Source organism: Heliangelus exortis, chromosome 8, assembly GCF_036169615.1.
Source record: "Heliangelus exortis chromosome 8, bHelExo1.hap1, whole genome shotgun sequence".
Taxonomy (NCBI): Eukaryota; Metazoa; Chordata; class Aves; order Apodiformes; family Trochilidae; genus Heliangelus; species Heliangelus exortis.
The window spans coordinates 28,168,180-28,183,456 of NC_092429.1; the positions used below are offsets into that span (position 1 = coordinate 28,168,180).

The 15,277-nt window shown below is 45.0% G+C and overlaps 1 protein-coding gene across 3 annotated transcripts in view; it reads right to left on the minus strand.

Annotated features, from left to right (window-relative positions):
- The window catches only part of ATF6 (activating transcription factor 6), an 81,812-nt gene that overhangs the window by 12,184 nt on the left and 54,351 nt on the right, over positions 1-15,277 (minus strand). For all 3 annotated transcript variants that reach the window (XM_071751305.1, XM_071751306.1, XM_071751304.1), the window contains one exon: positions 7,827-7,911. In XM_071751305.1, coding sequence (XP_071607406.1) covers positions 7,827-7,911 — 85 coding nt within the window. The remainder of the gene's footprint in view (positions 1-7,826; positions 7,912-15,277) is intronic.

A 15,277-nucleotide genomic window follows, 5' to 3' on the forward strand; every position in this document is an offset into this window, starting at 1 on the left:
CTGTAGCACTTATCCTTTCTATACAGGGCAGACCAGTCACACTGGGGCTTGGCCTGCTCTATCACACAAAACCCAAGAGCAATTCTTTTTTTGTATTAATGAAGGGGCAAAAAGGCAGAGAAGAACCTCTGAAACCATCTTCCTGTTCTTTTGAATACATAAAAATAGGTTACTCATTTAGCAATTTAGGTAAACAACTCATTATAAGAAGTCACTGGGGAATAAGTCTTTATGATTTAATTTCTTGATCATTTCCTGTCTTAACCAAATAAACATGAACTCAAGTGACACAGACTCCATTACTTCTGTGTGCAAACTGTTGAATTTCTTTTTTTCCTACTTTTTTGAATAATTTATCTTCTCCTTCCTGACAAAGACAACATAGAACAACAGACAATGGTTACGTAAAGTGAAGTCTCTCAAAAACAACAAAACCTGTTGAAAATTTGAGTCTAGGCAACGATGTTTTAGACCATTCTGATGTTCAAAAGAAATGCAGGGCAGTCTGGAGGGCTTTTCTGTTCTAATTAACTGCTTTTACACCACTTTGAAAAGAGAAAGGGAGTGAGGATATCAGCACCTCATCCTACCATTAAAATCTGATGTTAAAATTCAACAACAAAATGTGTTCTGCTGTGATTTCAACCCTGACCTCTAGAGCTGCAGCTCTTGTGACATCAGCAACCCATTCTTACAGCAGAATCCCAGTAATTGCTATGACTACACCCAGGAGATAAGACTCTTGCCCATTTCTCAGTCCAGGCTCATTAATCTTGCTGTGCCAATAACCTAGAGCCAACCAGGGCTCTGATTTTTCCCTGCTCAGGCTTCACCAAACCACTTTTATTCTTCAACTGGCAGCTCAGGAAGCAGAAGAGTGGCCTTTTCAACACAGCCTGTGGACTTGCAGCATGGAGATATTCTCAGAGAGGTTTTTTACATCCTGGTTTAGAGGATCTCACTGCTTTGAAGGACTCTCAGTGATGGTCTTAAACAAGCCCTTGTTGTTCAATATATTCATCAACGACTTGGATGAGGGTATAGAATGTACCCTCAGCAAGTTTGCTGATGACACTAAGCTGGGAGGAGTGGCTGACACACCAGAAGGCTGTGCTGCCATTCAGAGAGACTTAGACAGGCTGGAGAGTTGGGCAGGGAGAAACATGATGAAATTCAACAAGGGGAAGTGTAGAGTTTTGCATTTGGGGAAGAACAACACGATGTCCCAGTATAGGTTGGGGGCTGAGCTGCTGGAGAGCAGTGTAGGTGAAAGAGACCTGGGGGTCCTGGTAGACAAGAAGATGCCCATGAGCCAGCAATGTGCCCTTGTGGCCAAGAAGGCCAATGGCATCCTGGGGTGCATTAGAAAGGGTGTGGTTAGTAGGTCAAGAGAGGTTCTCCTCCCCCTCTATTCTGCATTGGTGAGGCCACACCTGGAGTATTGTGTCCAGTTCTGGGCCCCTCAGTTCAAGAAGGACAGGGAAGTGCTTGAAAGAGTCCAGTGCAGAGCTACTGAGATGATTAAGGGAGTGGAACATCTCCCTTATGAGGAAAGGCTGAGGGAGCTGGGTCTCTTTAGTTTGGAGAAAAGGAGACTGAGGGGTGACCTCATCAATGTTTTCAAATATGTAAGGGGTGAGTGTCAGGGAGATGGAGTTAGGCTTTTCTCAGTGGTGACCAGTGACAGGACAAGGGGTAATGGGTGTAAATTGGAGCATAGGAGGTTCAAGTTGAATATCAGAAAAAATTTTTTTACTGTAAGGGTGACGGAGCCCTGGAACAGGCTGCCCAGGGGGGTTGTGGAGTCTCCTTCACTGGAGACATTCAAAACCCACCTGGACACGTTCCTAGGGGATGTACTCTAGGGGGCCCTGCTCTGGCAGGGGGGGTTGGACTAGATGATCTTTCCAGGTCCCTTCCAACCCCTAGGATTCTAGGATTCTATGATTCTAGCAGCCATCCTTCTCTCACCTCACAGCTAGGTTGTAATCCTACATAAATAACTGTGTGCCCACAGACAGCCTTGGGAGGCTGTGCTGAGTTTTCAGCAATTTCTGCTAAAAATCCAGAAATAGAAGTAAGAGAAGTAACCCTACAGGTTGCACTTGTGTAGCCAAGAGCCCTCTGTCCCTACCCAAGTGCCACGAGCTCCTGAGTGTGGGGCCAAGGATTTGGGTTCTAACATGAAAACTGAAGCAACAACATCTGGAGGTAGCTGGGGCCATCAGCCTCCTGGAAACCATTCTGAAAGTACTGAAAATGAGACAGAAGGTTACCCAAAGTGATGGGCAGCACCCTCTAGGGAAGGCAGGAGCCAGAAGATGTCTGTATGGGTTCAGACCTCCCCCATTTGATGACTGACAGGGAATTGTGCTTCTTGTTCTGGAAGAAAGAAATGGCATCTTTTGTTTTCTTGACCCTGGAAGGCAGAGGAAGTTGGAGACTTTATTTATCCAACCTCGAGACATGGGAAGATTGTCACTTCCCAAAGAGCTGTTGGTTTTATTTTCCCTCTCAGCCTGTGTGGGTTCTGTGTTTGCTTTATGGATTTTTCACAGAGGGTTTGGTACCAGCCTTGGACATGTGAGTGGCTTCTGCACGTGGCTGAAAGAACCTTCTATGGAGCTGCATGCAAATAATGATGCTGCTTGATGGCAGAAATTCCTCCAGTTCTGCTCAAAAGGCCTTACCCCTAGGTTTGTTCTTGACCATTTTAATTAGGATGTGTATTATTTCAGAGCACTTTTGAAGTCTGTTACATCAGGATGATGATGATGGATGATGAAGGAAGGCTGAGGGAGCCATCAGAAGGTGCCAACACAACAGAAAACAGGAACTTTGCAGAACTCCCCATGCCACTCACAGGAAATTTCTGTCTTAAAAAGATTATTTTGCTGTTGTGTTTGACGAAATAGAACAACTCTTAAGAGACCAGGGCTCCTTCAGAACCAGGAAAATGTGAGTTATGGAGGGTCAAGCACATAACCAGCAGACCAAGGCAGACTAAAGACAAGTGCCACTGTGTGACATTAACCTAAGGACCCAGGTTTGTAAAAAATTCTGTCGATTCTTGTCAAAAAATCTGGCTGCCAATTTTCTTGGATCTCACAAGGGGGTTTCCCATCCTGTGTCTCACTTTTGTTTGGCTAAACGTGCAGCCACCAGCCCTCAGTTTTGAGAGAGCAAATGATGGGAAGACTTTCATATCCAGGGAGCTATTTTGCACAGGGATCCTAAGAAAAAGAGAGATCTTTTCAGTCTTTGTGCTGCTGCTAAGGCCACCAGTCCTCGTGGTGCTACCTGCACAGATGCTTACAGCTGCTCCTGCCAAAAAAAGTGCAAACCATGGGACTACTGAATCTAATCCTAGGAAGAAATAAAGGAATCAAAGTGGCTTCTTGAGTTAAATCTGAACTCTGCCTCTTACACAGAGTGCTGGACACACACCATGCAAGAAGAGGGCAACTGGTGGTGTGTGCTGAGCCACGGAGCTGCAGGCATCCTGCAGAGAGAAGAGACTTGTGCTTGGGGTGGGAAGAGTGGCTTAGCTATACTGTAATCTCTAGATTATTTTGATACACAGATCAGTGTTATAGCCCACTGCATTTTTTACAGCAGTTCAGTAAATCCAAAGCTAATGGCAGCTGTTTTCATTTAAACTTGAAGAAAGGCACCGCCTCTGTGTCAATTTGGAAGGGGGGTGATGAGCCAGCAAGGCTCTGAATTACAATAAAAGCAAATTTAGGAATGAAATCTACTGGAGACTTGACTTGTCTCAAGTGCATAGTTACATTTCTAAAATAATAGCTGCAATCCAACATAACAAACATGACTTGCTTAAAAAACAAGAGCTGGAGTTTAACTGTAAACTGCACTTGGCTTTCTTTTCCATGAGAAACTGCAAGAGATTTCTTCTTGGAAAAACTTTGCAGGACAGGAACACCAAGGGTCCTCTGAAAACCATCTACAGTGGGACTTGGATGTCCCAGTTCTCCCTTTTTCCCTCCAGGCTTACCAACCCTGAGGTCCTTATGTCCCAGCACCCAGACTTTCTGTGCCTTGTCACTGGGCAGAGGAAGGTCAGAAGGGGACATTGCTGGATGCAGGGGACAAGGGCTGGGCTGTGCTGGGGGACAGCAGCCAGCTGGGAAAGAGGAGAAGGGTAAAGGGACAGAAAATGGAGGAGGGGCTGTGAAAGAACCTGGGGAGGCAGAAATGGAGGAGCTGACAGCAAGTACTGGCTGTGAACTGGAGGGGTTGCCCAGCAAACTTGGAAAGAGGCTTGGAACAGGGAAAGAGAGCAAGAAGGGGAGGATTAACACACATAACACAAGTTACTATGCTTTAAAAAAATACTTAAACATATGTTAACATATTAAACATATTAAATATTTAAACATATTTCTGTGCACCTGCACACAAGCCCTCAATGGAGATTGTGCTGACTTAGCCTTATCTTCCCAGAGGGGAATGGGTGCTCCAGGCTGATCAAAGCAGCAGCACACAGGGCACAGTTACAAGGCCATTTTCACTCTTTTCAGCTGAACAAGTGGATGTTTTTTATCAAGTTTTTAGCTTGAAAATGAATAATGTACCTGTAACTGTTTTGTACAGTGTTTTTCTCCTAAACTCCCACCCTACTGAATGCACACACGTGCACATCCACACACCTGCCTGCTCCACAACTTCCTGTTGAGATTTGCCATCAGCTGCCACCAGCCAGACTCTGCTCTCAAGAAGAAAAACAAAAATTCTTCAAACTGAGCATTTGGTTTGTGGGAACTGCTCCAGCAGCCTCAGAGAACCCTGCCATTAACCTCAGAGTCACACAGGACAGTGAGTGACAACTCTGTTCAGTCCCTGATCTTGGTACCTGCTTTCTGTCCTGCAGTGGTGAGAAAGGCTCAAGGCAGATAAAGGCACTCAAGCACCCAAAGTACAATCAGAAAATGCTGATACTCCTGCTGGAAAAAAGACTGCAAGCAGTTCAAAGAGCTCTTGACTCTGTAAGATGCTTTGTGTTTGGAAACAGTGTCATGGGTAAAGTTTAGTACAGAGACAAATAAATCATAGAACTGGCTGGGTTGGAAGGGACCTCAGAGCTCATCAAGTCCAACCCTTGATCCACTCCCACTGCAGTTCCCAGCCCATGGCACTGAGTGCCACATCCAGGCTCTTTTGAAATATCTCCAGGGATGGAGAATCCACCCCTTCCCTGGGCAGCCCATTCCAATGCCTGATCACCCTCTCCCTAAAGAAATTCTTTCTCATGTCCAACCTAAACCTCCCCTGGCACAACTTGAGACCTCTTGTGCCCTCTTGTCTTGCTGAGAGTTGCCTGGGAAAAGAGCCCAACCCCCCCCTGGCTCCAACCTCCTTTCAGGGAGTTGCAGAGAGTGATGAGGTCTCCCCTGAGCCTCCTCTTCTCCAGCCTCAACACCCCCAGCTCCCTCAGCCTCTCCTCATAGGATCTGTGCTCCAGTCCCTTCCCCAGCCCAGTTGCCTCCTTTGGACCTGCTCCAGCACCTCAATCTCCTTCCTGAGCTGAGGGGCCCAGAACTGGACACAGGACTCAAGCTGTGGCCTCCCCAGGGCTGAGCACAGGGGCAGAATCCCTTCCCTGGACCTGCTGGCCACGCTCTTCCTGAGCCAGCCCAGGATGCCATTGGCCTTCTTGGCCACCTGGGCACACTGCTGCCTCCTCTTCAGCTTCCTGGCAATCCAGACTCCCAGCTCCCTCTCTGTCTGGCTGCTCTCAGCCACTCTGTGCCCAGCCTGGAGCTCCCCAGGGGGTTCTTGTGGCCAAAGTGCAGGACCCGTCTCCCGGCTCAGTGTAGCAATAATCCTACAGAAATCCTACTCAGTGTGGCAATAATCCTACAGAAAAAAGTAAGTGATGAAGTTCTAAAAGAATTTCAAAGCAATGGCCACTTGCATTCCCTACATCTCCTCTGCCAGGGCTGTGGCAGCAAAAAGGAGAGGCAAGTAAGTGTAAAAGGTTTCCCTTCTTCCAGGGAGATCTGGCTGAGGAAAGGCAGGAGGGGACGAGTTCTTTCACTGAAAGTTTGGCCAATTCCTCCCAGGGAGACCTCTCCTCTTCTAGCGGCCAAGTCTCTGCAGGTGGACAAAGAATTAAGGTGGGCTTAAAGGAACAGCAGTCAGCTGGGAGGAAAGATTTCTTGTCAGAAAACTTCCAGATGCTTGTTCAGGACATGCTCAGTCCCTGCAGAGGGAGGAGAGGGCAGAGAAGCAATGTTCTCAGAGATATGGGTTCCAGGCAGAATTTTTAGATGGTTTTCTTCTCCATGTAATATACTAATAATCAAATTAAAAAGAAAGCCAAGTTATCTACTGGCTCTTTGCATCTTGTAATTTTTTTCTTAATACCCAGCTGAGTGTCACAGAGGAAGCAGTGTTTGATCCTGCTGTTTACTTAATGCTATCCTGGTGTTTCATCTGTTTCAAAAGCTCTGCCCAAATCCCTGGACATTTTTTTATTTCCTGGATTATTCTGATGTTCTGTAGACAAATCCCAAAGAATTCACTATAATTTTAAAATATTTCATCATTAATGAAGGCTAAGACTTGTCTTTGGATTCTGATGTGCATTTTCCATATTCTATCTACTTCAACAACTGCAATGTTATTTCAAATAAAACATGACTCAGTAACATGTTAAGAACAAGTACTTTGTAATTTAGAAATAGTGTTTGTTCTTCAAGTGACAAATGACCCATTTTCACAGGATAATTCAGCCCAGCCAGAGAAGAGACATGAAAAGGGAGCCTCTGGCAGAAAAATGCCAAAAAAATTTCTGATACATCAAATAACAATTCCCCTAAGATATAGATTATCACAATTGATTTACTGTAGTGCAAGGGAAAATGTGATTTACAAAATGTTGAACCAATTAATTTTTTCTTAGTCTATGGAAATTTGCAGCACCAGATAATGTTTTCAGTATGCTTGAATTTAATGAAAACACTGGGTTTATGGTCACTTATACTGTAAAATACCTCACTTTTCAAAAAGCATTACATGCAGAGATCATCCAAAAGTAAAGTTTATAATGCTGCAGGGTTCATGATGCTTTTGGTGACTGTCAGTGACCCTGTCCCCAAGCATGTCCTAACTTGTCTGTTGCTCACCATGTGAATTAATGAAAAATTTACCCAGTTCTCATCCTGTCTCTGCTCTAAAATGCAGTTCAGGAATATTTCTGTTTGCTAACAAGCCTCTGCCCCTCATGCAAAGCTGTTTTCTCTGCTGTGCAGCACTCCAACATGATTGTTATTAATCCTGACCACATGGTGCTGAGGCCCTGCTCACACTGAGTGTTGTATAACTGAGTGGTAAACAGCTGAAAAAACTGATGGAAAGCAGGCAGCATCCTAACAAACCAGTAAGGGTCAAGGAATCTGCCCTGCTAAGCAGGGAGAAGCTCAGACAAGAGGATGAGGACAGCATCCACACCCAGGGGGACCTTTGTAAGCCACCAAGTCAGAGAAGCTGAGGAGTAACATTCAAGTAACCCTTAACTGGCTGGGTATAAACCATGGGACTGGGTGGTACCACCACTGTGTCCTTAAAGGAGCTAGAATGAGATTGCAGAACTGTTGGCCAAGTCATGAAACCTCTCCTTAAAGTCCTGGGGATCTGCCAGCACTCCAGCTCCACCAGGGACCCTGGGAACTCTGGCCCAACACTGACTTTTATTTCAAAGCTGTAACAACAGGCATGTGGTCTGAGCTTGGTTTCCACACACTGGTCAGGAAGATCTCTTTGAAATTATTCTTCTATCATGCTCTTTCATGTTTTGGACTTACCATTGATGTTTACAGCTGGCAATACTATAGACATCTTTGGTCTTCTGGTCTTGTTATGTGTGGTAGCTGGCAGTAACAGGTGGTCCTGGAAAGAAAAAAAAAAAAAAATGAAAAGATGTTTTAAATGTACCCTGGGAAAATTCCTTTGTCTTACAGACATAAAACTATTCACAACAGCTTAGCAAACACAGATTTTTGAGGGAGCCTTCCAAAAGTCACAGCAATTGCTCATGCTGTGTAAGCTTGAAGAAATCCCTATTGCATGCAGCATGAAAAAGCCTTGATCATGTGGAAAGAGATGGAAACTACTATTAGGCCCTCATTCAACAGAGTACTTATGTATATGATTATAGTAATTTCACTTGATTTTGATGATATTTAAACATGTGGTTAAGGGGGTTGCTGAACTGGAGCTGTTACTTGCAGTGCTGTCTGCTTTCTCTATAAATGTCATCTGGCTGTATCTATATCAGGCATGCAGTAGGACTGCATCAGGACTGTGACAGGGTTTATATTTCAAGAGGTGAGCTCACATGGAAGCTTCATTGCAAGGCTGAAAGGTGGCTGGGTGCTGCTGTAAGACAGCAGTGTTCAAGTGTTAAGGCCAAGTGCCAGGTCCTGCACTTTGGCCACAAGAACCCCATGGGGAGCTCCAGGCTGGGCACAGAGTGGCTGAGAGCAGCCAGACAGAGAGGGACCTGGGAGTCTGGATTGACAGGAAGCTGAAGAGGAGCCAGCAGTGTGCCCAGGTGGCCAAGAAGGCCAATGGCATCCTGGGCTGGCTCAGGAAGAGCGTGGCCAGCAGGTCCAGGGAAGGGATTCTGCCCCTGTGCTCAGCCCTGGGGAGGCCACAGCTTGAGTCCTGTGTCCAGTTCTGGGCCCCTCAGCTCAGGAAGGAGATTGAGGTGCTGGAGCAGGTCCAAAGGAGGCAACTGGGCTGGGGAAGGGACTGGAGCACAGATCCTATGAGGAGAGGCTGAGGGAGCTGGGGGTGTTGAGGCTGGAGAAGAGGAGGCTCAGGGGAGACCTCATCACTCTCTCCAACTCCCTGAAAGGAGGTTGGAGCCAGGGGGGGGTTGGGCTCTTTTCCCAGGCAACTCTCAGCAAGACAAGAGGGCACAAGAGGTCTCAAGTTGTGCCAGGGGAGGTTTAGGTTGGACATGAGAAAGAATTTCTTTAGGGAGAGGGTGATCAGGCATTGGAATGGGCTGCCCAGGGAAGGGGTGGATTCTCCATCCCTGGAGATATTTCAAAAGAGCCTGGATGTGGCACTCAGTGCCATGGGCTGGGAACTGCAGTGGGAGTGGATCAAGGGTTGGACTTGATGAGCTCTGAGGTCCCTTCCAACCCAGCCTATTCTATGATTCTATGAAACTCTTGTGAGAAAACCCAGGGTGGTCCCCAGGTTTTAGCAGGAGAAGCTAAAGAAGCAGGAGAAAATGACCTGCAAGGAAAATGCAGCCTCTCCTCAGGTTGTTTGGGTTTGGGTTTTTTTTGCCACTGGTGAACTCAAATTGCTCAACTGGAAAATATGGTTCAGAACAGAAGAGAAAGCACCAGATCAGGCATCTCCAGTATTGTTGCGCTGTGCTGATCTGGATGGAGCAGAGAAAGACCCCCAAGGACAAGGGAAGCTTCCCATGCCTTTCAAAGCCTCCCTGACACAAGCTTGCCCATCACTAAGTATCTTTTCCAGGCCTCCCAAAATTAATGGGAACATTTATTTTCCCAGTCCCTGTGTTTTCCCCTCTCCCAGTACCAGCAATGCCAAATTCAAGCCCAGTGTCCCTGGGAAGAACAAAAGCTGGCAGGTGTCACCATGTCAAAAATCTGGAAGCCACCTCATTCAGAAGGTTTTGGGATGTCCTAAAACCAGCTCCTTACATCTGCTCTTCACTTTTTAAAACCCAGCCATCTATCTTATGCAATTAAAAAACAGAAGGTAGTTTCATGCTGGGAGGATAACTGTGTTTTCCCCAGTTTAATATCTAAAAGCTTTAGGGAAGTGAGTTAGACACAAAGTGTTAAAAATCAAGATATTTTGTAGATACACTGCAGAAATATCACTCTTTTTCCCCACCAAAGAAACCCCTAAAAATGAAATAACCATGAGAAGATGGTTATTCAATAAGTAACTGTAACTAAAACCATCTTGGTACCACAGTTATAAAACAACTCTGGTATAATTCTCAGACTCCATATGTAACTTCAATTTCATTTTTGAACCTCTGAGATTAAGGCAACACTCAGATAGCCAATGAACTTTACAGAAAAGCAGTTCTGGAAATTCAGTGTTCCCAAGGGAACAGGCCATAGATACACTACTTTAAAAACACATTTTGTAACAATGTCCTTGTCATGATTTGATGACTATTTTTAACATCACTTTTAAAATGCTTATTCTGCTGTTTTTTCTTTTTCAATGCTTCTGAGAGTCCAAAACATCATTACCTAGGAAAACACAGGTTCTGCATAAATGAACCATTACAAGTAACCACAATTTTACTGCAAACATTTCTGAAGATTGGCTTAGTTGTGGGACCTTTATTACTTATAATAAAGCTTATAATGGGACCTTCATTTACTGCAGGTATAAAACATATTAAGAACCACCACAAACTCTTTACAACTGGAGTACCTCTACAGAAATAAACAGCAGTGCCATGACAAACCCCAAATTTCTCCATAGCTACAAAAAAAAGGAAAACTCCAGGTACCTTCTGCACCATTCCCTTTCTCTGCAGCACCATGGGAGGTTTCAGGTGGGATGTTCAGAAATGGTTTTTACCCAGAGCATGGTGCAATCCTGGAACAGCAAAACGTTCAGAGATCCAAAACCCACCCAGACAAAGCCCTGGCTGCCCTCATCTCCTGTCAGCAACAGCCCCAGGTCAGGGAAAAGGGGGGGTTAGGTACCCCCAGAAGCTTTCTCTGCTCATTTTGATCATCTCATGGTTTTTTTCCTTTTTTTTTTTTTTTTTTTTTTTTTTTTGCAGTCCACAAGATAGACACTGGCAGTATCAACTTCCCACAAGAGTTCTGTGGCAACTACAGAAGCAGAATAAACACCTCAGACTTGGGACTTTACAAGCTTTGCATCTCCTTCATTCTGCTAAAATTTAGAGGCTTGGCAGAGCCTGACCCTGCAGTTAATACATTGTATTTCCATGCCTACAACGAAGCCAAACTATGCACTAACACTGCTAAGCAGGTTCAGATTCCATCAATTTGATCTGCTGGAAAATAACACTTTATTCTAAACCTTGCATTGAAAATGAGATGTAAAATTCAACTTTCTTAGTTCCACCTAACCTAGAAACTTTTTTTTTTTTTAAATACCAGGGGTTAGATTTAAGCACAACTGATTTCAAACTTCTGTGAAGAACATTTCAAGAATTGCCAAGAAAAAAAGTTCACCACTCTCTGCTCTCCTTCTTCCTAATTCTGGCTTAAACCCAAACCACCAAGTTATTTTCTGGTAGATCTCTTAATTGAAGTGGGCATCTCCAGCAGGTGTTTTACAGACAGGAACTGATATGATAAAATCTGACACCTATTTTACATGATCTGTTACTACAGCAGTGCCTCCACACACAACCCAACCAGATCTAAAACAAGTTGCACAGGGAACCGTTTTTCAGTGAAGCCATTTTGCTACCCAAGATATTAAAATTAACTCTCCCCTATTTTCTAGTCTGTGAAATGTCTCCTAAAAGTACACAGCAAAATGGTACAGTTGTGTATTAATTTACTTGCTACTCCTCCTTGGGAGAAGGAAGACCCAAAGTCTTCTGCTCCCACAGCAGATGGGGAGACAACAAAGTAATTTCCACTCACTTTTGTGAACCTGAACATGTACAGCTCCTCAGAGCTTCAACATCAGCTTTGGAGAAGACAGACATAAAAAAATAAAGTCAGCTGTAAATGCAAACTGCTGCCAGGAGTGAAAGTGCAAGATCCTAGGATTGTCTGGAGGTTGGATCCTGACCATCTCCGCTAGAAAGAGCCAAGAACAAGTAGTGACAGGACAAGGGGGAATGGCTTTAATGGTTTTAACCCAAACCATTCCATGATTCTCTAATTTTTCAAAATAGGGAAAAATGCAGATTTATCCATCTTCCCAAGAACCTCTGTGCTTTACATGCAGAAGAGTCATAGAATCAAAGAATCATAGAATTGGCTGGGTTGGAAGGGACCTCAGAGATCATCAAGTCCAACCCTTGATCCACTCCCACTGCAGTTCCCAGCCCATGGCACTGAGTGCCACATCCAGGCTCTTTTGAAATATCTCCAGGGATGGAGAATCCACCCCTTCCCTGGGCAGCCCATTCCAATGCCTGATCACCCTCTCCAGAAAGAAATTCTTTCTCATGTCCAACCTAAACCTCCCCTGGCACAACTTGAGACCTCTTGTGCCCTCTTGTCTTGCTGAGAGTTGCCTGGGAAAAGAGCCCAACCCCCCCCTGGCTCCAACCTCCTTTCAGGGAGTTGGAGAGAGTGATGAGGTCTCCCCTGAGCCTCCTCTTCTCCAGCCTCAACACCCCCAGCTCCCTCAGCCTCTCCTCAGAGGATCTGTGCTCCAGTCCCTTCCCCAGCCCAGTTGCCTCCTTTGGACCTGCTCCAGCACCTCAATCTCCTTCCTGAGCTGAGGGGCCCAGAACTGGACACAGGACTCAAGCTGTGGCCTCCCCAGGGCTGAGCACAGGGGCAGAATCCCTTCCCTGGACCTGCTGGCCACGCTCTTCCTGAGCCAGCCCAGGATGCCATTGGCCTTCTTGGCCACCTGGGCACACTGCTGCCTCCTCTTCAGCTTCCTGGCAATCCAGACTCCCAGCTCCCTCTCTGCCTGGCTGCTCTCAGCCACTCTGTGCCCAGCCTGCAGCTCCCCATGGGGTTGTTGTGGCCAAAGTGCAGGACCCGGCACTTGGAATGTTGAACCTCATCCCGTTGGGATCAGCCCAACTCTCCAGTCTGTCCAGGTCCCTCTGCAGAGCCCTCCTGCCTTCCAGCTGATCCACACTTCCCCCCAGCTTAGTGTCATCTGCAAATTTGCTGCTGATGGACTCAATCCCCTCATCTAAATCCTCACTAAAGATATTGAACAGCACTGGGCCCAACACTGATCCCTGGGGGACACCACGGCCGCCATTTTGATGCAGCCCCGTTCAGCACCACTCTCTGGGCCCGGCCCTCCAGCCAGTTCCTAACCCAGCACAGATGCCCCTGTCCAAGCTGTGGCCTGACAGCTTTTCCAGGAGAATCCTGTGGGAGACGGTGTCAAAGGCCTTGCTGAAGTCCAGGTAGAGCACATCCACAGCCTTCCCCTCATACACCAGGCGGGTCACCCGATGATAAAAGGAGCTCAGGTTGGTCAGACAGGACCTGCCCTTCCTAACCCTGTGCTGGCTGGGTCTGATCCCTCTGATCATCACTCCAAACTTGCAAAGTTTCATAAATACTCTCATTGTACATGGAAAGCAGATGTAGCAGTGGGTATGCTGCAGAGAACCATAAATATTCTGCCTACTGTTTAGTTACATACAACATTATTGAGCCCAAAAGTCTTCAAATAGTCCACAACTCTTATTTTAAAGCAATACCAAATGATTTATATGCAATAAATAAGCATACAGATTAGTGATGAGGAAGAAATTAAACCTTTAAAAACACTGAATATATTTCTAACATTTAAAATATTTTCTATCCTGTTCTGAAGTATGCTGAGTTGCATCAAAAAGGGGTGTGAGGTGCTATTACTCGTCCCTAATTTTAAACACTAGACAAAAATATCTAACATTAGAATGCCCTTTGTAATATTAACACATGGAATAAAACAGAAAATGAGTAGAAACAAATCTTTTAAGTCAGCATTTGGCCCATGAACATGAACATCAACCAGAGGCAGAATAAATCACAACTATTACCCAACAGCAGATGGCCTTGGCTTGGGCCAAGATTTGCAGTTAGATGAGATGACAAATTAAATAGATGATGCAGACCTAAAACTGCTGGCAGAATGACTGGAAAAATGTCAGCCTGGAAAAGACAGTATTTCAAATGAGACCCCAACTTTACCATTCTCATTTTGGTTTTGCTCATCTCTACACTTCAGGAATACTGAAGCCAGATGAGATGGGCAGATAGATAAATACACAGATACTAAAATTCCAGCCACAAATATATTACCTTGATTTAATTAGTTGGGATAAAGAAACACACTTTTTCCTAGCAATACAGTCTGAAGCTGTTATTTGTTGGACTTCTGATAAAAAACACATTTACCAACTCCCTGCCACCATAAAATATTCTGGGCCCTATATCATTAGAATACAACACACCAGAGCTGTAAACATTTAGAAATAAGGTGCCCCTATAGAATGAATTTACTGACTGAATCTTTTTTCTCTGTTGCCAGTTTCATTGCCTGCTGATCTCACATGGAACTGCAATAAAGATTCTGAGGCTTCTTACACAAGATCAGTGTTGTCAGGGCTCTAACAGGGATTAAGCTTTGGAGCCTCGTACAGCTCTAAACCCCACAGGCAATGGAAATCTTGTTCCACTGGGTTAGAATATTCCAAAACCTGGCTGCTCCTGGAGTTTCAGCCTCAATCTCAGGACACATGAAGTCTCGACTACCTAAATGCATGACAGCTTGTGGGCATCTTAATTTGCATTTTTTTTGAAAGAAAATAGTTGTTTCTAACACAGTTAAAGGAGAAAGAAAATATCATCCCTGCCTACCATGAAGTTTCATTAAACAGAGAGAAAATGTGCTGCTCAAGGGTTTTTGTTTTTGTTTTTTTAATTTTTTTCTTAATGTAACAACTTCATAAACTGGACTTTTGGGTTGGAAATTATTTTTTTGTAATTAGCAATATTGCATCTTTTGGCTTTTGCAGTACATGTGCCATCAGCAACAGATGCTTGTCCCCGGGCAGCAGTAAGCACCCAGCTCCAGGAAATCTGTGGAGCTCCTCCTGATCCTCTGTGTTTGAAAGAAACACAGAAGAACAAATCCTTGCAGCATGCCTGTTATGGAGGAAAATGCTACCAGTGCTATGGGGAACATTCAGGGAAGATGTGCATGGATTTGAGGGATATCTGAGTGACATGGGACACAAAAGAATCGATTTCCAAACCCACCAAGGCTTTGCACTCCCAGCATGAGCTGTCTTTCCCTTACCCAGGAGGTTACTTAGCTGTCAAATCAATTCCTTTAGATTTTTCTTAGCCTCTTAACTGCTGTGCTTAGGTACCAATCAGTATTTTTCAAAAGCCTTTCCCAACGCCTCAGGCAAAAGCATTTCCTATTAAAAAAAAAAATAAATAATGGAACAGAACTTGATTTCAATGTGCTTTGTTCCAATATTCAGCACATCTGCCTATGTGAGCACTGTCTGTCACACTGCTAAGGGCAAGCCATGCTTCTGACCCTCTGCTTTGGAGCA